The sequence below is a fragment of the Syngnathus typhle genome, linkage group LG16 (genome assembly GCF_033458585.1).
Source record: "Syngnathus typhle isolate RoL2023-S1 ecotype Sweden linkage group LG16, RoL_Styp_1.0, whole genome shotgun sequence".
Lineage (NCBI taxonomy): Eukaryota > Metazoa > Chordata > Actinopteri > Syngnathiformes > Syngnathidae > Syngnathus > Syngnathus typhle.
In genome coordinates, this window is record NC_083753.1 from 3,332,154 (window position 1) to 3,356,139 (window position 23,986).

At 47.0% G+C, this 23,986-nt stretch overlaps 1 protein-coding gene across 5 annotated transcripts in view; it reads left to right on the plus strand.

Annotated features, from left to right (window-relative positions):
- The first annotated feature begins 2,122 nt into the window (after window positions 1–2,122).
- strn3 (striatin, calmodulin binding protein 3) overlaps window positions 2,123–23,986 on the plus strand; it is a 50,106-nt gene continuing 28,242 nt past the window's right edge. For 3 of the 5 annotated variants that reach the window (XR_009718421.1, XR_009718422.1, XM_061301800.1), the window contains exons 1-6: window positions 2,125–2,652; window positions 9,440–9,543; window positions 9,630–9,703; window positions 9,930–10,008; window positions 10,075–10,224; window positions 10,293–10,428. Coding sequence is in view for 2 of the 5 variants with exons in the window: in XM_061301800.1 (XP_061157784.1) it covers window positions 2,362–2,652; window positions 9,440–9,543; window positions 9,630–9,703; window positions 9,930–10,008; window positions 10,075–10,224; window positions 10,293–10,428 (834 nt within the window). In the remaining 3 variants the exon portion in view is untranslated. Of the gene's footprint in view, window positions 2,795–9,439; window positions 9,544–9,629; window positions 9,704–9,929; window positions 10,009–10,074; window positions 10,225–10,292; window positions 10,429–23,986 lie in introns of all 5 variants that reach the window. The other 2 variants (XR_009718423.1, XM_061301801.1) reach the window with 2 other exon arrangements.

Genomic DNA, 23,986 nt, shown 5'->3' on the forward strand with positions numbered 1-23,986 from the left:
TGATTGGCTGAAGCCTTCTGACGTTGATCGCGATGTCACCGACGACAACAAAGCAGTGGCCTTTTGAGGTTTTTCTAATTTTTGCGTCAAATTTTTGAAACACGTTACCTTGCTTTTGCAACTATTCCTTGAGTTTAAAAATAATGAGTTTAAATAAAAAGCATTAAGTGAGACATTGACGTAATTCTAATGCGAACTTGGGAGTGCGACTGCGTCCATTTCTCAGTGCAATGCATTAATAATGATAATTAATAGTATTTCAAAACACGTTCGTGCATTGATTCCATAAATACTGTCAACCTACGGTCAGCTTCCTGGTAGTTTAGCACCTACATGAGCTTCGTCAGATGAGTCCAAAAACGGCAACAATCAAGCTCGTACCGAAATCCTTTTAGGCTGTTCTTAAACCGAGGCAGTATCACCGAATCGCAGATTACATTTCCTCGTGAAAATGTTGAATATTTTGCCAACAAAACTCGCTTAAGGTTCCACTCGTGTCCAGCTTTAGCGTTGGCTCCTGGAAGAACGATTCGTTCAAAAGAACGCCTCTTTTCAGTGAACGAGAATTAACGAATCATTTCCTAAAGTGATTCGTTCTTCTTTCAGTGCATAATGCATATGTCTTCAACCAGTGCGCATTGAAGCTGGTGCCACCTCACCGTAAAACAAAACGAAGAAGAAAATGACACAACTTCCCGTTCACGAACGAACGATTCAGTGAGTGATTTGCATAACACCTGTTCATCGCGAGAGTGAGGGAACGACTTCCCGTTCGCGAACGAGTCAAGGTCCGCATCAACGGATCAGTCAGCGGACATGTTGCGTCTCCTGGCGTGAACTATGTAAGCCAGAATGTAGATTTATAATTTACTTATCGTTGTTTTAAAATAACGTGTATGCATATATACGCCTAAATATTGTTATCCTATATATCTACTGGAATTTCATATTAGATTGCTGGTTTGAAATGTACTTTTATTATTACTATTATTATTATTATTATTATTATTATTATTATTATTATTATTATTATTATTATTATTATTATTATTATTATTATTATTATTATTATTATTATAATTATTGTTATTATTATTATCTATGATAAACATTTGTTAAAAATTGTCTGGTGTTTTATTCCTTGTTTTCATATTCGCCAATTAAAACATAAAGATCAGACATTTGGTTAACTGCTTTATATAACAATATGTATGTGTTTTACGTTGTTATATGAGTTGTGTACTCTTAAATAACAAATGTTATGTTATGTCGGCATAACGGTTTTTTTCCAACCTTTTATTTAAACACAAACACATTCGGTGTAATAACACCATCAACTATAAGCCAACAAATACAAGATTAAAACATAAATGTTGGCATAACGTGTGTCGGCTGGCATAGCAGAAATGCTGTCTGTCACTCATTCGTGAATCTGCGCGAACGACCAATCAGCAGCGAGCGATAGATGGAGGCGGGATTTTACGAGTCAGTGACACGACTTCCCGTTCACGACCGGTTGAGAGACTGTTGCCAACGGATCAGTGTCTAAGTGTTGTATTATAGAAAGAAATGTGTGAATTAGCCGAGCCAATTATTATTATTATACGTATATAATAGAAAATCTGGGGGGGGGGGTAGTTGTATTGTTTGATGTGTATGGGTAGTTTCCACGAGATGTTCTAAAAATAAACAAAAAACAAAAACTCTGTGTGTGGGGGGCGGGGGGTTTGTTGAACGATTCGTTTGAACGAATCTTTTGAGTGAACGGATTCTAACGATTCAGTTCACTTAAAAGAACTGGAATGCACATCACTACCCAGCTCGCTCTGTAGTGGTGCGTTCATGGCAAAAAGTAGGAAATTTGGCTTTCATGTTCATCGCCGAAAGGGTGAACTAACCTTCCACACTAAAATTAATAAAAATAAAAGAGACGTCAAAGATCAAAAGAGCACATTTAATGGGACATCATAATCCACTATGAAAAAAACTTTGGCAGTAAAAGTAAAAATTATCGTTAAAATAAAAATGAGGTCTTGGCAATGGTCAGGCATGGTCGTTGACGCCGTAATAGCCATTTTTGTTTGTGTCCCTGAAAGCGGCTCAGTGGTAGTTTTGTTCCCGGCATGCACCGCGATAAGCTGCTCTCCGGCCCACGCCGCTACGAGATCGCTCCGTAATGGCGGCCGGTTAGTTCCCCTCAGTAAACTGCTCCGTCATCAGACACATTCACCTCATCCCAGTCCTCCTGGGTCGGGGGAAGGGGGTGGGCAGCGAGTCGAGCCGGGGTGGAAACACGGGATCGAGCCGGACACGCAGCGGGGGGTTTCCTTCTCTTGCGGACACTTTCCTTACAAGCCCGACATGGACGAGCACCCCGAAGGAGCCACAACCGGAATTCAGCAGCCGCCGCAGCAGCCGCATCCGCAGCAGCCGCAGCAGCCGCATCCGCAGGTCCAGCCGGGGGGGAACGGAGGAGCTCACCCAGGGGGCGTCGGCGGCGGGATGGCGCTGGGACCGCCGCAGACCGACGACTTGCCGCGGCCTCAGCAGCAACAGTACACCATCGCGGGGATCCTGCACTACATCCAGCACGAGTGGGCCCGCTTCGAGATGGAGCGGGCCCACTGGGAGGTGGAGCGGGCCGAGCTGAAGGTGAGCCGCGCTGGGGCGGATGGAAGGTAGACGCGACCACTGGCCGGGGCGCCGTTGACGTCCATTCAAGGGAGATCATGTCAACATCTTGGACTAATAATAGCAGTGACACCACTCTCACTAATGTGACAACACTCACAAAGTAGGTCAACGACTATTTTAGCCTTTGTCAATACATGAAACTTTTTCTATCAATTGGATATGTGCTATTAATTGAATCTCGATAGTGAGTGACAGTCAGGCCATGAATAACAACAGTGTCGACTTGTGCCGCGTATTTAACAAAAAAGAGGGTGGGCAAGATCCATAGATCCATCCATTTTCAAGACCACCTATCATAAACATCTCACGGCGACCATGAATGCAAATCAAAATGATTTTTCTAAAACGAAACCTTTGCTTGAGGGCTAAAGCCAAGCGAATATGCTACGCGCTGGTTCACCGTTAGCTTGGACGAGATTAGCCGCATTAGCCTTTCGCTTGCACCCAAACTTAAATGCGTTCAAAAATTCAATTTGTAACGTCTTAAAGTTGTCCCTGCGCGTCGAGGTTTGACTCCGAACAATTAGACTCGAATATCGTGGAGGAATGTCCTCGAATTTGTACATTCAAAATTGTTTCGGTTCATCATTCTGGCTCCGAGCTAGCTTAGCCTTGCCGCTGAACGAGGAATGGCTGGGCCTGCATGACACCACATACGCGTCATTACACAATTTTGTCGTATGATTTATTTGAATGGCAATATCAATTACGATTTTCCTAAAAGCCTACTGTACCGTTTTTTGTCAGTGACTCTAATATTGGATAGGAATGCTTCGGTTCACAGTAATGAGATTGTTTTAATTTACAGGAATGAATTTTAAAAGTTTTCTGAAATTCTGTGTAGTGAATAGGTAATCAAATCATTAATTTGTCATTCCATACTCACTTGGCAAGCACTCTGAGTTGTTGTGTGAAGGCGATGTGTTATTCTACACTAGGGGTGTCCAAACTACGGCCCGCGGGCCAACTGCAGCCCGCAGCAAATTCTGAAAACATAATTGAATATGGCCCGCACAAAAAGCTTGAGCTCAGCTTCTCAGTTTCCACACTAGATGGAGCCCGCCACACAAAGCGTTTGACATCCCATTAGGTCAATGCTTCTCAATTATTTTCTGTTACGCCCCCCCCCCCCCCCCGCAAGAAGAAAACTATTCGCGCCCCCCCCTCCCCACCATGACTATCCTAACTTGTCTTGTAAGTTGTAAAATGTTGCACTGTCGCAAGCGTGACAGAAGTAACAATGAGAGCGCCACTGCCCCCTGCTGTAGTAGATGCGCAATTACACTTTATTCTAGCACTGCCAAAAAAAGCCTGTTCCCCAGGGTCACACGCGCCCCCCCAGGTATAGCACCCAAGGGGGGCGCGCCCCACTATTTGAGAAGCACTGCATTAGGTGAAGACCTTCACACTATTGTTATTCCTGTCCTTTATTAGTGTGTAGGTGAAGACCTTCACACTATTGTTATTCCTGTCCTTTATTGTGTGAAGGCGAAGGCCTTCCCACATTATTAGTGTGAAGGCGAAGGCCTTCACACTTATGTTATTCTACTCCATTCACTTTATTGTGTGAAGGCGATGGCCTTCTTACATATGTTATTCTACATCATTCACTTTATTAGTGTGAAAGTGAAGACCTTCACACTATTGTTATTCCTGTCGTTTATTAGTGTGAGAGTGAAGACCTTCACACTATTGTTATTCTTGTCCTTTATTAGTGTGAAGGTGAAGACCTTCACACTATTGTTATTCCTGTCCTTTATTGTGTGAAGGCATTGTTATTCTACTTTATTATTGTTATTATTGTGTGAAGGCGAAGACCTTCACACTATTGTTATTCCTGTCCTTTATTATTATTAGTGTGAAGGTGAAGACCTTCACACTATTGTTATTCCTGTCCTTTATTATTATTATTATTATTATTATTATTATTATTATGATTATTATTATTAGTGTGAAGGTGAAGACCTTCAAACTATTGTTATTCCTGTCCTTTATTATTGTGTGAAGGCTACTTTATTATTATTATTGTTATTCTACTTTGTTATTATTATTATTGGGTCTTCACCTTCACACTATTGTTATTCCTGTCCTTTGTTATTATTAGTGTGAAGGTGAAGACCTTTTTGCCTTCACACATGTTATTCTACTCCATTCTCTATTTGTGTGAAGGCGATGGCCTTCACACGTTATTCTACTCCAGTCACTTTATTATTATTGTGTGAAGGCGATGGCCTTCACACGTTATTCTACACCATTCACTTTATTGTGTGAAGGCTATGGCCTTCACACATATGTATGTTATTCTACACCATTCTCTATTATTATTAGTGTGAAGGTGAAGACCTTCACACTATTGTTATTCCTGTCCTTTATTGTGTGAAGGCAATGGCCTTCACACATATGTTATTCTACTTTATTCACTTTATTATATTTTATTCCCATCACTTTTTTGTACCGATTCTTCTTCCACATAATTCATCCGATTCACTCCATTCCACTTTTGACGTACCGTTTTTTCCATGTATAATGCGCCCCCATGTATAATACGCACTAGAGATGCACCGATCCGATATCTGGATCGGATATCGGCCCCGATATCAACAAAATAGATGGATCGTGTATCGGGAAATGCAGCCGATCTGTGAGCCGATACTTTCCTTAATCTATTAGGACGCGGGCTACGTCATACGTCAGCAGCACGTGTGCCGCATGCCACGAGAGTTTTCTAAACAAACGCAAACATGAAGCGAACGTTCGCTTCTCTTCCCCGGGTTGCTAAGCGGACGTCAAACCCTGCGCGTTCGCTTCTCTTCGGGTTGCTAATGGGACGTTAAAAGCTGCGCGTTCGCTTCTCTCCCGAATGGGGGGGGGGGAGGCTAATCGGATGTCAAACGCTGCGTGTTCGCTTCTCTTCCGGGGGGGTGTTAATGGGACGTTAAACGCTTTGTGTGGCGGGCTCCATCTAGTGTGGAAACTGAGAAGCTGAGCTCAAGCTTCTTGTGCGGGCCATATTCAATTATGTTTTCAGAATTTGCTGCGGGCCAATAAAAACTGGACCGTTAGTTTGGACACCCCTAATTTAGAGCAAAGAACTGTGTAGTCTGCCTGATGCCATTGCCTTTGGTCTTTTCTGTTCCACATGTAGAGTTATGTAGCTTGTTAAGTCAACCATAATATCGGATCGGTATCGGGTATCGACCGATACGCAAAGTCACGGTATCGGTATCGAAACTGAAAAAGTCGGATCGGTGCATCTCTAATACGCACCCTAAAAATGGCATGTCGATGCTGGAAAAAAGCCTGTACCCATGTATAATACGCACCCAAATTTTGACTTTTTAAAAAATTATTTATTAAAGTCCCAATGATCGTCACACACGCATCTGGGTGTGGTGAAATTTTGCCGCTAGAAACTGGCCTGGACGCTCTCATCATTTGTCTGTATGCGGGCAAAAGCATAACTGTGATATGGTCAGAAAGTCCAAGATGGGGGAGGGGGGCGGCTTTGAAAGCTCCTTTATGCGAAGAGTAGACCAGGTCCAGGAAGCTGTCGCCACGCGTAGGAAAATTAACATGCTGGTGAAGCCTCGGAAAAACAGCTTTCAGGTTAGCATGATTAAAATCCCCAGCGAAGATGGTGAAACCGTCAGGGTGCGCTGTCTCTTGTTCACTGACAGCCTGGTACAGTTCACTAAGAGCCGCGATCCTGTCGCCTTCGATGTTGGAAGGCGGGATGTAAACCGCGACGAGCAGAATCGCGGTAAATTCCCTTGGCAGGTAAAAAGGACGGCACTTAATGACCACGAACTCCGCCAGTGGCGAGCAGTGCTTGCATACCACTACAGAGTCCCGGCACCATTCGTCACGGATGTAGACGCATATTCCACCTCCACGAGATTTCCCCCCTTGTACAATGGCCCGGTCCGCCCGATAGCACGCTAGCCGCTCCAGATGTACAGCAGAGTCCGGAATGTTGACAGTCAACCAAGTCTCAGTGAACACGAGCACACAGCAGTCCCGCACTGTCCGGTTTGTAGATCGCAGCAAGCGAATGTAATCCATTTTGTTGTCCAGCGATCGAACATTCGCCAGAAGAATGGAAGGCACGGCCGGGCGAGCAGGGTTGGCCGCCAGCCTGGCCCGGACGCCCCCGCGTTTGCCCCTCTTCAGCCTCCTCGCACACCGCTTTCGACACTTCCCAACCGGGGGAGGGATAGCAGACGAGCCCGGCGACGCTTCAGGACGTAGCAGTCCGAGCTCCTTTAATGTTCCCGCATCAAAGTCCAGAACTCGACAAAACTCGCTTTGGCCGATGTCAAGCAGAACCTGCCTGCCGTACTTGTAGCACGACTCAGTACGACGAGACGAACAAAAAAAACTGCCGGACAAACACTCATTAGACGGACCAAACACCGTTTGGGCGGGACAGAGAGAGGTCGCTGCGTATGCACGCGCCGCCACCTTGAATATTTATAAAGTGTATGCAGTTTTGCTCCTCTTATATATTGTGTTATTTGTTTATTATTTATTCATCACTCATATCAACATCCGTAAGGCGGTGGGCCCTGACAACATCCCGGGTCGAGCGCTGAAGGACTGCGCTGAGGAGCTGACGGATGTCTTCACAGACATCTTTAACACTTCCCTGCAGCATGCCATCGTCCCGTCGTGTTTCAAAGCTGCCACCATCGTACCCGTGCCGAAGAAACCCGCTCCGTCCTGCTTCAATGACTACCGCCCCGTGGCACTTACGGCCATCATCATGAAGTGCTTTGAGCGGCTTGTCATGGAGCACATCCGATCCGTTCTCCCCCCCACCGTTGACCCCTTCCAGTTTGCGTACCGAGCCAAACGGTCCTCTGAGGATGCCGTCTGCTCTGCCCTCCACTCGGCCCTCACCCACCTGGAGAGAAGGGACTCGTATGTGAGATTGCTGTTTGTGGACTTCAGTTCTGCCTTCAACACCATTGTGCCACAACGGCTCATCAGCAAACTTGACACGCTGGGCCTCAGTACCTACCTCTGTCAGAGGCCACAGGTAGTACGTGTTGGCGACAAAATCTCCGCCAGCATCACGCTGAGCACGGGGGCCCCCCAAGGCTGCGTGCTCAGTCCGCTGCTCTTCACCCTCCTGACGCATGACTACACTGCAACCTACAGCGACAACCGTATAGTGAAGTTTGCTGACGACACGACTGGTGGGTCTCATCACCAAGGGAGACGAGACTCAATACAGGCTGGAGGTTGACCTTCTGACCACGTGGTGCAGGGACAACAACCTCCTGCTGAACGTCGACAAGACCAAGGAGATTGTTGTGGACTTCCGGAAGGGTCACACCCAACACCTGCCGCTGACCATCGACGGTGCTGTGGTGGAGAGAGTGAGCAGCGCCAAGTTCCTGGGGGTGCACATCAGTGAGGATCTCTCCTGGTCCACCAACACCGCATCACTGACAAAGAAAGCCCAGCGCCGCCTGTACTTCCTGCAGAAACTCAGGCGAGCGAGCGCTCCTCCAGCCGTCATGACTACATTGAAAGCGTCCTCTCCAGCTGTATTGCTGTTTGGGGTGGCGGCTGCACTGACAACAACTTGAAGGCCCTGCAGCGCATAGTGAACACGGCTGGTAAGATTATTGGTGCTTCGCTCCCCTCCTTGAAGGACATTTACACCTCCCATCTCACCCGCAAGGCGACCACGATTGTGAGTGATGTGAGTCACCGCGCTCACTCTTTGTTTGATCTTCTGCCCTCTGGGAAGAGGTACAGGAGCCTGCGCTCCCGCACCACCAGACTCACCAACAGCTTCATACTCCAGGCTATTAGGATCCTGAACTTGCTCCCCCTTTCTGCGTAGCGTCCTGTACTTTGCGCTATGCTTACTGTCTGCTGTATGCACACTGGCTCAGTTTTGCTCCTCTTATTTATTGGGTTATTTGTTTATTATTTATTCATCACTCATATTATTTATTTATTATTTATTGTTTGTGCCTTCTTGTTTTTATTTTGTGTCGTCTACTTGTATGTCTATTGTGTACTATGTCTCGTCACCGTGGGATAGAGGAAACTGAATTTCGGTTTCTTTGTGCGTCTTGACATATGAAGGGATTGAAAATAAAGCAGACTGTCCGATTCAACCCGTTTCAACTTTTGAACTCCAAAGTGAACCTCTTGAACCTGTGGTTTTCGTTTAGTTACGAATTTTAAAAGAAATAATTCAAATTTAAAAAAAAAAAAAAAAAAATCCCATTCATGGTCTTCGCCCTCACACGCAATTTCCCCAGAATCTGCATTTTCTAGTTCTTGTTGGTTTCAAGACCATGGACAATGTTGGTGACTTTCACGCTGAAATGATTAATCAAATTAGAGCCAATGCCGCCAACAGAGGCCTAACTCAGTAAATGCCCGTGTTGGAGGTCACTGACTGACCTGGCCTGACCCTAAATTACCGTTTGACAATATTTCGATTCTCGCATAATCTTTAAGAGGGGCGCAACGAGTGGGTGGAGCCACCACGTAACCCCGCGCACACAAACCCACTTCTCGATAAAATGGATGGTGGCGAAGCTCCCTGTGTGTATCCCCTGTTGCCATGGCAATTGCACAACTCTGATTTGCCTCTTGATGCACCTGTTGCTATGGACAACTCTGTGTGTGTTTATAAATATCCACCAATAGTGTCATCTTTCAGGACCAGCTGCTGTCACACTGACGCGTGTGTGTCTGTGTGTGTGTGTTTTTTGGTCAGGCGAGGATAGCGTTCCTCCAGGGAGAGAGGAAAGGTCAGGAGAACTTGAAGAACGACCTGGTCAGAAGAATCAAGATGTTGGAGTATGCTCTCAAGCAAGAGAGGTGCGTGCGTGCATAATTAGCCCGAGTAGCAAAGCTTTGGAAATGCATTGTGTGTAACTGTGTGCGTGCACGTTGTCGTTCCTCAGGACCAAGTATCACAAGTTGAAATATGGAACAGAGTTGAATCAAGGCAATTTGAAGATGCCCAGCTTTGAGTCAGGTGACATTGCTCTGCCCTGCCCCCTTGCTTTCTGGTTGTCCTGGTTACATTGCCTCGCCTGCCGATGTTAGCGCTGTTCTGTTCTATGTGTGTGTCTGCATGCGGTCTGTTTTGTCCCCTTGTGTATTTGTGTGCATTTGTTGTCAATATGTCTGTGTATGCCAGTAATCGTGCGTGTTTGTGCGTGTATCTGAGTGTATCTAAGCGCGTGTCTGTCGTGTTCCAGACGCCAAAGACTCAGAAGTGTCGGCGCTCGCCACCAACAGTCAGCTGACATGGAAACAAGGAAGACAGCTGCTGAGACAGTAAGATGACATCATGGTGACTCCATCAGGCAGTGGCAGGAAGTGCTCACGTGTGTGCGTGCGTAGGTACCTTCAGGAAGTGGGCTTTACGGACACCATCTTGGACGTGCGCACGCAGCGTGTGCGCTCGCTGCTGGGCTTGTCGACGCCAGAGCAGAACGGGTCGGTGGAGAAGAAGAACCTGCAGCAGTTTATCAACGGCAAGGATGGCAAACGGTAACCGTGGCGGTGACGACGAGATGACGTGGCCATGATGATGACACTTTGTGTATTTGCGTGCGCAGGAGTCCAGGTGACGTTCTGGAGACGTTCAACTTTCTGGAGAACGCAGAGGACAGCGACGAAGACGACGATGAGGACGGAGAGCTCATGGATGACGTTGGCAATGATGTCAGACATCACAGGAAACACAAAAACAAGGTCCGTAACACGTCATCTTCCTCCTGGTCTTCATCTCCTTCCTCTATGTCCTCTTTTATTAGTAATTTACTTTATTGTTTGAAAGCGATGGCCTTCACACATATGTTATTAGTGTGTAGGCGAAGGCCTTCACACTTATGTTATTCTACACCATTCACTTTATTAGTGTGAAGGCGAAGGCCTAATTGTTATTCCTGTCCTTTATTGTGTGAAGGTGAAGGCCTTCATTGTGTGAAGGCGAAGGCCTTCACACTATTGTTATTCGACAATTTTAGTCCCCCCACTTTTGACGCGTAACCAGTTCCACATACTTCAACCAATTCACTTCGTTCCACTTTTAACTTATTCCAAATATTCATGTCACCGTTTCTTACATTTTTTTACATACCAAAAATTTTCTGTTTTCACAAAATTCACAAATTTCTGGCAAATCTTTCCCCATTCATTCTTAACAGCACCTTCAACATTTCACATTTACGTCATTCCAGTTTGAAATTCACATCATTCTGCACATTCAAATCACATTTGGAAAGATTCTCGACATTCCCAAAATTGCCAAATTAAAAAATTTCACGTTTAAAATTTGCGCAAAATTTCACAAAATTTCCTTTGTCACTTCTCATTCCAAGTCATTTACATCCTTCCAGTTTGAAATTCACATCATTCAGCACATTCAAATCACATTGGGGACATTCCCAAAATTGCCAAATTCAAAAATTTCAAATTTTCACGTTTAAAATGTGCACAAAATTTCACAAAACTTTGTTTTTCACCTCTAATTTCTACCTTTTTTAACCGATTGAACTCATTTCAATTGTTAATCTTTTGCCTACCTATTCCACTTCTTCCCACTTACCAAAAATTCAAAATTTTCTATTTTGAAATTCACACCAAATTTTCCAAAATTTAGTTTTTCCCTTCTAATGTCTACATTTTTCAACCCATTCCAACTTTATTTACTTTGTTCGCCCTATGCTTACCATATTCACCCCCTTCACCCCCACTTCCACTATGCTTACCCAATTCACCCTTTCACCCCCACTGCAACAGTGTGGCATCTTGGATTGACCCTGAAGTGACCCCAAATGACCTTAAAGTGGGCCGGAAGAGCCCCAAGTAAACCGGAAGTGGCATAAATAAAACCGGAAGTGCGCCAAATAAACCGGAAGTGGCCTAATCTAAAGCGAAAGTGCCCCAAATCAAACTGGAAATGACCCAAATAAACCGTAAGTAAACTAAACTAAACCGGAAGTGACGCAAATAAACCGGAAGTGACCTTATTATTGGAAGTGACACCCAAAAATACGTAAGTGACCTCAGCTAAACCGGAAGTTAAACCTATATTAAACCGTAAGTGCCCCAAATAAACCCGAAGTGACCTCAACTAAACAGAAGTGACTCCAAACAAACAGGAATTGCCCCAAATAAACCGGAAGTGACCCTTTTGAACCGGAAGTGACCAATTAAACCGGAAGTGACCTAAACTAAACCGGAAGTGCACTTAATTAAACTGAAAGTGCCCCTAAGGTGACCTTATTTAAACAAGTGCCCTAAGTGAAACCAGAAGTGACCTAAATTTAACTTTGCTCTAACTTTTACAATTTTTGTCCGATTCAAGCCGTTTCAACTTTTGAACTCCAAAGTGAACCTCTTGAACCTGTAGTTTCCGGTTTGTTCTATTTTGGCGCAATTTTTTTTTTTTTAATTTCCATTCATTCTCTATGAGGCATTCAACATTTGCTCTAACTTCTACAATTTTTAACCGATTCAACCCGTTCCAACTTTCAACTGTTCATCTTTTTCCTACCTATTCCACAACTTTCCACTTACCAAAAGTTCAATATTTTCAATTTTGAAATTCACGCCAAATTCTCCAAAATTTTGTTTTTCAACTCTTAATTTCTACATTTTTCAACCGATTCATCCCGTTCCAACTTTCAACTGTTCATCTTTTGCCTACCTATTCCACAATTTCCCAGGTCCCAAAATTTCCAAATTTTCAAATTTGAAATTCACGTCAAATACTCCAAAATTTCGTTTTTCCCCTCTAATTTCTACATTTTTCCACCGATTCAACCTGTTCCAACTTTCAACTGTTCATCTTTTGCCTACCTATTCCACAACTTTCCATTTACAAAAAATCCCAAATTTTCTATTTTGAAATTCACGCTGTTGCGTGTTGTGCGGGGGATGTCCAAAGTTGAGGCAGGAAAAACAAAGATGTGGAGTGTAGAGTTGGTCCTTTATTGGCAAGATCTTGGGTTGTTCAATGGCAGTCAGTACACAATGGCAAGGCAGCACATCAACAACGACGTCCGTCTCCAGGTCAGCTTGTTTTATAGTGTCCGGAAAGGCGGGAACTTGTCACATGACCATTTGGTATCTGTGAGTGTGGGGGGCGTCACCCCTCTGTGTGTGTGTGTGCCTATGTATGTGTTGTATTAGTGTTCTGATTGAGCAGTTATGTTTCAGGAAAATAATTGCATAATATGAACATTAAAACCTCCATGAGACTTTAAGCAGGCAGCCACTTGTAACAATCAGACGGACATAGAGGAGTATACTGACTGTTTCCTCATACATCACGAAGTGCATTGATGATGTGACCCACCCAAAATACATCGTCACTCGGGCTAACTGGAAGCCATGGCTGACAGGGGCTGTCCTCGGGCTGCTGAGGGCCAGAGACAAAGCCTTCAGAGCTGGGGATGAGGCTGGCTTGAGAACAGCGAGGGCTAACCTGTCCCGGAGCATCAAGGAAGCGCAAAAGGCATTCTCTTGCAAGGTTACCGCCCACTTAGAAGACAGCAGGGACGCACGGAGCCTATGGCAAGGCATTCAGACCGTCACGGACTACAAGCCCGCGCCACAGAGCTGTGAGGGCAACATCCCTCTGCTCAACGATCTGAACCGCTTCGTTGCTCGCTTCGACGCTCAGAACAGCACTTGCCCGCTGAAGATCCCTCCCCCTCCACCCTAGCAGCCCCTGTGCCTCTCTGCCGATAGCGTGAGGAGGACGCTTGCCGCTATCAACACTCGTAAAGCGGCGGGCCCAGACAACATCTCAGGTCGAGCGCTGAAGGACTGCGCTGAGGAGCTGATGGGTGTCTTCACTGACCTCTTTAACATTTCCCTGCGGCAGGCCATTGTGCCATCATGTTTCAAGGCTGCCACCATCATACCTGTGCCGAATAAACCTGCTCCATCCTGCTTCAATGACTACCGCCCCGTGGCACTGACACCCATCATCATGAAGTGTTTTGAGTGGCTTGTCATGGAGCACATCAGATCCATTCTCCCCCCCCCCCACACACACACCATAGACACCTTCCAGTTTGCGTACCGAGCCAAACGGTCCTCTGAGGATGCCATCTGCTCTGCCCTCCACTCAGCCCTCACCCACCTGGAGACAAGGGACTCGTATGTGAGATTGATTTTTTTTGGGACTTCAGTTCTGCATTCAACGCCATTGTACTACAGCGACTCATCTGCAGACTCGACAAGCTGGGCCTCAGTACCTACCTTTGCAACTGGCTGCTGGACTTCCTCTGTCAGAGGCCTCAGGCGACAATATCTCCGGCAGCATCACGCTAAGCACGGGGGCCCCCCAAGGCTCAGTCCGCTGCTCTTCACCCTGCTGAACGTCCACAAGACCAAGAAGATTGTTGTTGACTTACGGAAGGGTCACACCCAACACCTGCCACTGACCATTGACGGTGCTGTGGTGGAGAGAGTGAGCAGCACCAGATCTCTGGGGGGTGAGGACCTCTCCTGGACCACCAACACTGCATCACTGGGGAAGAAAGCTCAGCGCCGCCTGTACTTTCTGTGGAAACTCAGGCGAGCAAGTGCTCCTCCGGCCATCATGACCACATTCTACCATGGCACCATTGAGAGCGTCCTCTCCAGTTGTATCGCTGTGTGGGGTGATAGCTGCACTGAATACAACATGAAGGCCCTGCAGCGCATAGTGAACACAGCAGGTAAGATCATTGGTGCTTCACTCCCCTCCCTGAAGGACATTTACACCTCCCATCTCACCCCCAAGGCGACCACGATTGTGTGTGATGTGAGTCACCCCGAACACTCTTTGTTTGATCTTCTGCCCTCTGAGAAGAGGTACAGAAACAGCTTCATACTCCAGGCTGTTAGGACCCTGAACTCTCTCCCCCCTCGGCTGCATAACGTCCTGTACTTTTGCGCTATATTCTGACTGTCTGCTGTATGCACACTTGCTCCATTTTTGCTCCTTTTATTAATTATTTGTTTATTTATTATTTATTCATCGCTCTTATTTATTCATTGTTTGTCCCTTCTTGTTTTTACTTTTTGTGCTGTTTACTTGTATTTAGTATATTGTGTACTGTCTTGTCACCGTGGGATAGTGGAAAACGTAATTTCGATCTCTTTGTGTGTCTTGACGTGAAGAAATTGACAATAAAGCAGACTTTGACTTTTGAACCTCGTTGAATCATAACACAAATAGGTACTGGCAGTGGAGCGCCGGACAGACACGCCGACGTCACACGGGTCAGGCGGCCTGACCCTTCTGGCCCGCAGCACAGACTGTCGTGACGTGCTACCAAAACCCCGGTCGCCCCCAAACCTGTCTACCACCTCAGCCTTTATCGGGGTTGGGGATATAGCTGCGGTCATGGGCAAGCGAGCCTCAGCGCCAGCGGAAGCGTTACTAGGGAGTGCGCCGGAGTCATGCATCAATTCAAAGGGAAGTTGTGAATTTTTCCATACCAGGGGAGCAATGACAAAGAGAGCAAGAGCACAAAAAACTAACACTAAGAAAGTAAATGATAGGGGACGGGTTGGGGGCCGTGTAGGATGATACATGATTAAAACAACAAACAATGACAGCAATACTTCACTTCAAAGAGGAGGTCTTGCCCTAATACTCGAGTTCAATTTGAGTGTGTGAGTGAAAAACCTGCGGCAAGATGTTATCGTGCAGGAAGGGTCTCACATGGTCCCTCTGCCTTAGGCGACCAGAATGTTATCAATAACAATAGTTCAAGATAAATATTGTTCGCGATTGTTCTGCCGTTAAGGGCTTGGCACGCTCACTGGTGGAGGTTGAGCACAATTCTCACCCCCTTTGCAGCTCTGCTCCGTCCGGAGAGAACCTGAAATCGTCCGCAGCGCGGTCCTTGTCTTCAGTGGCTCAGGGTAGACTACCTGGCCACCAATGGGGAAGAGGATTATTCTGCCTCTGTTTGAACTGGGGGCGGGAGCGCTGTCGATGGCGGATCCGGACCCTTGCTGGAGCCTTTCACAGGAGCGCACAGGGACAGATGATACCAAGTATCTCCTTTGCCGGCACGGCATGTGAGGTGCGCTCCACCACTCTATAAGGACCAGCGCACCTTGGCTACGTCCACCTCCTTTTCAGGACCTTCATCTGGACCGATGGAGTTATCTGGATCTCGGCCGTCACTTCTGGGTCCGCTGCTGTCTGTTCTGCAAATCTGGAACCTTAGAACTGGACACTAAGTCGGAGATGTGTGGGAGAGCGCTTACCTCCCTCTGAATCTGCCACCGGAAGGGGCGAAGTCGGTCCCGAAAAACAGCATCCGTTCTGTAACTCAAAAGGGGTGTGCCCAGTTCGGGCGTTCACTGACATACGCAGACACATCAATGCCAGAGGGAGCGCCTGAACCCAATTCAGATTGGACTCTGCCATCACCTTGTTCAGTTTATCTTTCAATGTGCAGTTCATTCTCTCTACTTGGGCTTGGGATTTAGGGTGATAAACTGAACCAAATTTGTGCCTGAGCCCCAACATGCTTTCAACATGCTGGAGGTCTTTGTTCTTAGAGTGGCTGCCATTATCTGACTTGACAACACGTGGGAACACATGTGTCGGGATGTTATGATTAACCAACCAGCGCGTGACAGTCTTAGCATCTTCTTGCCGGCACGGATAAGCCTCCGGCCAACCCGAGTATGCAACAACAATCACCCACAGATATCGGTGTCCGCCCACCCTCTGAACCACATTCGTAAAGTCCATCACCACTTCTTGGCCAGGAAGTGACGCATTCAGGGCATTCTTACCTTCCTGTGGTTTCCAAGTTGGTCTCGCATTGCACATACAGCATACAATTCCCAACTCTTTCGTCCACCACCTCATCCATAAAAGGATGCCACCACCTTCCCACTCTCCGTTTTGTCTCTACCCACATGTCCCGGCCCATGTGCCTCATCTATCAGAGACTTCAACAGCTCCATAGGGGCTGCCGGAATGCTGTTTTTACACCAAATACCGCCCCCTGTTTTCTGGGCCCCTTTGTGTTTCCACATACTCACCTCTTCAGGGCTAGCTCATTTTTGCTGTAACAGCCGTTCGGACACTGACCACCTGGTCTGTCTATCTGATTGGAGTGACACCTGCACCATCTCGCCGTCATCCGGTATTACATAACCTGCGGCCGAGTCCGCAGTGGCATTGCCACGCGAAATCATATTCCGTTTGACTGAATGTCCTTTGCATTTGATAATCGCCACTTTTTTAGGTTTCATCACCGCATCCCTTAGCTGCAGAACATCAGTCAGATATCTTACCGGGGTACCTGATGCGGTGACATACGCGGTTCTTTCCCATTCTGTGAGACCAAAATTTACCGTTGTGACCATGTATCGTAATTTTCTGACTATAAGTCGCGTTTTTTTTCATAGTTTGGGTGGGGGGGGCGACTTATACTCAGGAGTGACTTATATATGTTTTTTTTTCCAAAAATCTTCAAAAAAAAAGAAAGAAAGTGAAACCGCGATAAACGAACGTCAATGTAGCAAGGGATTACTGTAATTTGAATTTCAAGTGACGACAGCAGCGCGACGTCGCGTCAGCAGCAGCTCGTCGAGTCAGTCTTCGTCACTTGACGGAGCTCTCTTTCACTTCCGTGGATTGAAGTCGGGCGCCGGCGCTCGGCCGGGTGGCTGTCCGAGGACGGTGGACGGGGCTCGGTCATGGCTTTTACGCACGCCCGGTCCTATTCTATGGAGCTCTCTTCCACTTCCGTGGCTGGAAGTCGAGGGCCGGCGCTCAGCCGGGTGGCTGTCCGAGGACGGTGGATGGGGCTCGGTCATGGCTTTTACGCACGCCCGGTCCTATTCTATGGAGCTCTCTTCCACTTCCGTGGCTGGAAGTCCACGCCGCCACACGACTAAGTTTGTTTTGTTAAATAAAGAGCCGTTTACCAAACCCACGTCTTTCCTTGAACTTAGTAGCGCTACAATAGTACTATATATATATACTATATATATATATACTATAGTAGATCTGTGGAATAACGACGAGGCTGACGTCAGGGCGCACGCGCGCCGATGTTGACAAAGGACGAGAAATTTGATCGATGGATTTAATGATTTAGAGTGCACAGATGGTTTGATAACATTATTGCTTATATAATAGTTATTTGATATATAATTTATATATCGTTATATGGGCATAACGCGCACAGGGAGGTTGTTTTTGTTCATAGGGGTCTAGCAGAACAGAGCAAAACATGAGTATTCTCCTATCCCCCTTTGTTTCTGGAAAAGAATAGCGGAAACAGAGCGGACCTTTACAGAAACATCCAAATAAAAGGGCAAGCTGTACCGGGGAATGGCCATATCAATCGCAGAAGGAAGCGACTGTTTCAGGGCAATGAGCAGTTGTTCCGTCTCAGTCGTCCAAACCAGAGAAACCGTGAGGTTGCGCATGCCAGCATCCTTGACCAACTGTCGTAACGGAGTGGTGAATTCAGCAAAGTCAGGGATGAAATTACGGGAGTAATTGGCAACACCCAAGAAGCAAAGCATCTCCCGTACAGTTTCCGGTCGGGTATGATTTAGGACAGTAGAGCAATGGGAATCACTCAACCCTGTTGCCCCCAGAGGACACCACACGGCCAAGGAAAGAAACAAGCCGGCGAGCACACTACAACTTAGATTAGGAAACTTTCAGACCTTGCGACCGCAGGTGCAGTAGAACCGCTTTCGTCGCCTGCAAACAAACATCCTCCAAGGATGTATGTCATCCACATACTGGACAAGCATGACACCAGTAGGAAGGGTCAAGGAGGATAGAACGTCACTGGGGCAAACGAGTGTAGGGGTAGGTCTGACCCTGAAAAGTGAAAGCAAAGATGTGCTGGAGCAACCTGTCGAGCGGTAAGCAGGAAAAAAGCATTCGCCAAATCAATGCAGGAAAATAATTTATGGTCTGGAGAGAGCAGCGACAACGCAGCAAAAGGGTTGGGCACAGGAAAAAGAGTGAGAACTTGAGCATTTATAGCGCGTAGATCATGAGCCATCCTGAACCTCCCTTCTTCCTTTTTCGGAACAGGCAAAATCAGGGTGTTCCAGGCAGGGTCAGATTCCAACTGAAGGACACCTGATTGGAGGAGGGAGCGAATATTCTCTGCGCCTCCCCGCAGCCACCTCCGGAGAAATACGGTATTGATGCAAACGAACCGGATCTGGGGTGATTTCAAACGTAACTGGAGAGACATTGCGACACAGGCCCACGTCATTCGCGCCTTGCGACTAAAGATCGGCAGGGAGCGTCTCCAACATCTCCTCGGCAAACTCTGAATCCGTTGTCTCCCGGCCATGGTGGCGGGGCAGAAGTCAAGTCAAGTCAAGTTTATTTGTATAGCCCTAAATCACAAGCAGTCTCAAAGGGCTTCACATAGACTGAAATTGACAATTATTCTCAAAGCATCCCCTGATCTTAAGCTCCCAAAAGGGCAAGGAAAAACTTAAAAAACCCTACCGGGGGAAAATTAGAAACCTTGAGAAGGGACCACAGATGGAAGGATCCCCCTTTCAGGATCACCAGGTTGGAATGGATGCAGAGAGGGCACAAATGATACAACATGAACATCAATGAAATAAAAAGTGGATGTCCATGTCAGAGCAGAGGGCTGCCGAAGGAGCCCTCAATTGTCCTGGCAGTGTCTTCGAGGAGGTTGAGCTGCAGTTCCCCCATCCTGAATTGGCCCACGAGAATCCAGATAGCCACTGTCAGCATGGGTGCCACCTAACCACCTCCCCGGCCGGGGAGGGGGGAGGGAGGGGGTGGAGAGGGAGAGAAAACAAACTCCAGCCGAATCGGCCACTACAGGTTAGTTAAAGGCCATGTCATAGAAATGTGTCTTTAAACGTGTCTTAAATGTTTCTACTGAGGTAGCAGTTCTAATATCCATTGGTAGGGCATTCCAAAGCTCTGGAGCCCGAATAGAAAAAGCTCTGGAGCCTGCAGACATTTTCTTGGCCCTCGGTGTCGCTAAAAGGGTAGCGTTTTGTGAACGAAGGTTACGAGACGGAACATAAGGAATAACTAGGTCGACGAGATATGAAGGCGCTAAGCCATGCAGTGATTTATAGGTTAATAGAACATGAAGAACATGTTGCAGAATGGAAGAGACTGGAACAGCCGACAACCTCATGCGGTAAGTATCACAGGATGAAGAATAGGAAAGTTTGGATGACACACAAACGCAATCGGAGGCACGAGAGGCCTAATACGTCATGCGACCTAGATCCTTTGCCGTGTGTTCCGCTGCCACCATCACCGTACTATGGGTACTGCATGGACGAAGCGATGTGTCTAGAGCAGAGTTGCCCAAACTTTTTCACGTCAAATCAAAGATCTACCCACAAAAAAATATATATAATACAGTGCCTTGCGAAAGTATTCGGCCCCCTTGAACCTTTCAACATTTCGCGACATTTCAGGCTTCAAACATAAAGATATAAAATTTTAATTTTTTGTCAAGAATCAACAACAAGTGGGACACAATTGTGAAGTGGAACGAAATTGATTGGATAATTTAAACCTTTTTAACAAATAAAAAACTGAAAAGTTTTTAAATCTCCGTCCCAGTCGCAGGTCTTTTGCAGACTCCAACAGGTTTTCTTCCAGAATGGTCCTGTATTTGGCTCCATCCATCTTCCCATCAATTTTAGCCATCTTCCCTGTCCCTGCTGAAGAAAAGCAGGCCCAAACCATGATGCTGCCACCACGTTGTTTGACAGTGGGGATGGTGTGTTCAGGGTGATGAGCTGTGTTGCTTTTATGCCAAACATATCGTTTTGCATTGTGGCCAAAAAGTTCGATTTTGGTTTCATCTGACCAGAGCACCTTCTTCCACATGTTTGGTGTGTCTCCCAGGTGGCTTGCGGCAAACTTTAAACGAAACTTTTTATGGATATCTTTGAGAAATGGCTTTCTTCTTGCCACTCTTCCATAAAGGCCAGATTTGTGCAGTGCACGACTGATTGTTGTCCTATAGACAGACTCTCCCACCTCAGCTGTAGTTATCTGCATTTCATCCAGAGTGATCATGGGCCTCTTGGCTGCATCTCTGACTAGTCTTCTCCTTGTTTGAGATGAAAGTTTGGAGGGACGGCCGGGTCTTGGTAGATTTGCAGTGGTCTGATACTCCTTCCATTTCAATATGATTGCTTGCACAGTGCTCCTTGAGATGTTTAAAGCTTGGGAAATCTTTCTGTATCCAAATCCGGCTTTAAACTTCTCCACAACAGTATCTCGGACCTGCCTGGTGTTCCTTTGTCTTCATGGTTCTCTCTGCGCTTTAAACAGAACCCTGAGACTATCAAAGAGCAGGTGCATTTATACAGAGACTTGATTACACACAGGTGCATTCTATTTATCATCATCAGTCATTTAGGACAACATTGGATCATTCAAAGATCCTCACTGAACTTCTGGAGTGCGTTTGCTGCACTGAAAGTAAAGGGGCCGAATAATATTGCACGTCCCACTTTTCAGTTTTTTATTTGTTAAAAAAAGTTTAAATTATCCAATCAATTTCGTTCCACTTCACGATTGTGTCTCACTTGTTGATTCTTGACAAAAAATTACAATTTTATATCTTTATGTGTGTGCGCGAGTGCGCGCGTGCACGCGTGTCATCGTGAAAAAAAAAGTCCTACTCCCATTCCCTATGAAAGTGATACTTACTATGGCCAGCTGCCCCACTCATTTTTATACCCTTTCTTAAGTTTAAGAGAAAAAACAGGGTTCTGACAATTGGAGGGAACTCGCGAGCAAGCGTGTTTGTGTTGTGTTGTTAGCGCCGTTGTTTTTACACGCCTTAAGTGCGGAAAAAAAATATTTCTAGTTAAAGTTAAGTTAAAAAACTTAAAAAAATAAAAAGATTTTAATATAACGCGATTGACCAATAGTGGCTTGGCGATCGACCGGTCGATCGCGATTGACTTATTGGGCACCCCTGCTCTAGAGGGTCGCCCATCTTGTACTAGGAAAGTTGATCGACTTTTAGATCAGTTTGCAAAGCCACCCCTGCGGGCCCTGCCAGTAAATAGGAGTTGTACACCTGCCATTCAACTCCCTCCACCTGTTGGAATTCCTCCGCATACATCAAATCACCCAACATGTCATAGTACAAAGTGCAATGAAAGGGGTCAGACGGGGCCAAGTAAGGACGAAGCGTGCGGCACCAAGGCATCCAAGTGTCTACTTGGCGCACAACCTGTTGCCTCGAGTCTGAGGACTCCTCCACCACTGTCCAGTAGATGTCTGCCGCAGCACGTCAGTGTCCAAGAACAAAGGGAGAGCGCTTGACTCACACGTCTGTTGCGCAGTACAGAGAAAACGCTCCTCATTAGGGAACACAACCCAGATACCGTCAGGAGTGCAATGTAGTGATGCGGCTAGCTTCATCAGCAGATCCCTTCCCATCAGATTGATGTGACATTGGGGCGCAAAGATGAAAGAATGATAAAGATGTTGGTGAGCAATGGCCACCTCCACAAAGGCAGTGTCAAAGGCAGGGAATGAGCTTTACCCGAAAAAACGGCAAGTGAGACCGTTTGGCTAGAAAGGCACATCTGCGATGGAAGCTTTGTAACTGTGGAATACCTGGCGCCGGTATCCACCTTAAAGTCGGTGGCCTCGCCATTCAGCACTACTCTGAGGACGTGCTCCTGCAGGCCCATCTCCCCGATTCCTGGGCCCCGTCAGAGTAGGTACTGTCTGGCCCGAATTAGCGGGCGGCGGCCCCTGCGACCAGTCTCGGGATCGCGGTCCAGATTGTGACGGAGCATACTCCAGAGGGTAGCGGATTTGGTACTGGCACCTCCGGTACGAATATCCTTGCTTGCCACAGTTCCAACAAATCATAACTGTCGACGATGACTCGCTGCATGGGCCATTGTCACGACCATGATCCGCACCCCTCTGACTTTACGGGTGACCGTAGCTCTGACCCCTAGACGGGACATTCATCTGTGGAGCCATGATTGTCGGGGAAGTCCACCCCGGTGGGTCAAGATGAGACGTGACCTGAGCTGCTGCTACCGGGGCCTGCACCTCACCCTGATGGGTTCTGGGCTGGTACACGGTAGCCTTAGGCTCCTGGACTCTCAGGGTGGTCAGTTCTTGTTCAAGTTTCTGCAGCTTGGACTCCTGTTGGGCGGCCTTCTCATTGTGTCGCATCAGATAGAATGTCACCAATGAAACCCACACACGATGATCCACGGATACCGCCGCCGGATTCTCGCGTAGCTGTTCCTGCACCCTAGCCGGCAAACCACGACACACGGTGGACATTTCTCTCAATGAAGGGTTGGACGAGGTTTTCATGCTAAATTCTTCCACTGCCCTATCCAAGCATTTGGTGGGAGACTCCCCAGGAAGTGGTGACAAGATCATTTCATCAAAGACAACTTGAGGGGTGGGGAAAAAGTGGACGCATAACGGCGGACAAAGCGTGCGTCATGGTCCCATCCAGTGCAGTATCAGCGGGACAACTAAGCCAGGCCAATTTATGGAGAAGAATCAGCAGCCTCTCCGCAGGACAGCAAGAAGTGAGCAAGGACAGAACATCTCCCGTGGTCAACATCTGACCAGCGGTGGCAGCAGACAGTCTCGCCACCAATGACGCACCACCATTGGACAACGGAGGCAATCTGGCTGCAATCAAATCCAAATCTGCAAGTAACCAGGGAGTATATTTAAACTGTGGAATCCCCCCAGCGGAGGACATGGACACCAAGGGATTAGCCAATGAGGTGAGAGTTCCAGGTTCTGCCTGGACACCCACAGACCTACACAGACGTACCTCGAACAGAATCATAACCCGAAGGACGACCAGCAGAGGGTGGACCGTCTCCATCACCAAATGACCTTCCGTCAGACTTATTCAGTCGAATAGCCTCAATCATTCTGACACAGTCCCCAGCTGGATCTGCGGAGGGAGACTGAGGGGTCACAGAAGAGTACCGAGGCGTGACAATGCTGCCCTGCGAAGAACCGTCAAGCGTAATCAATTGACCAAGAGAGGTGGCACCCCCAGATGCCGCCAAGTGGTCAGGCCACCGGGGGGTGCTCACGTAGTTGTCCATCAAGGGCCGGACGTGTGAAGTCCCCCAACGGCGGTCCTCAATAACCGAGCAGGTATGAGCCAGAAGAGAGTTGAGTTGGGCCCGCCTGTCCCCATGGAGAGGAATATTGTTTACGCAACCAATAATTCGATCAAGACCCAAAAGTGCATTCGCAAGAGATTCCCCACCC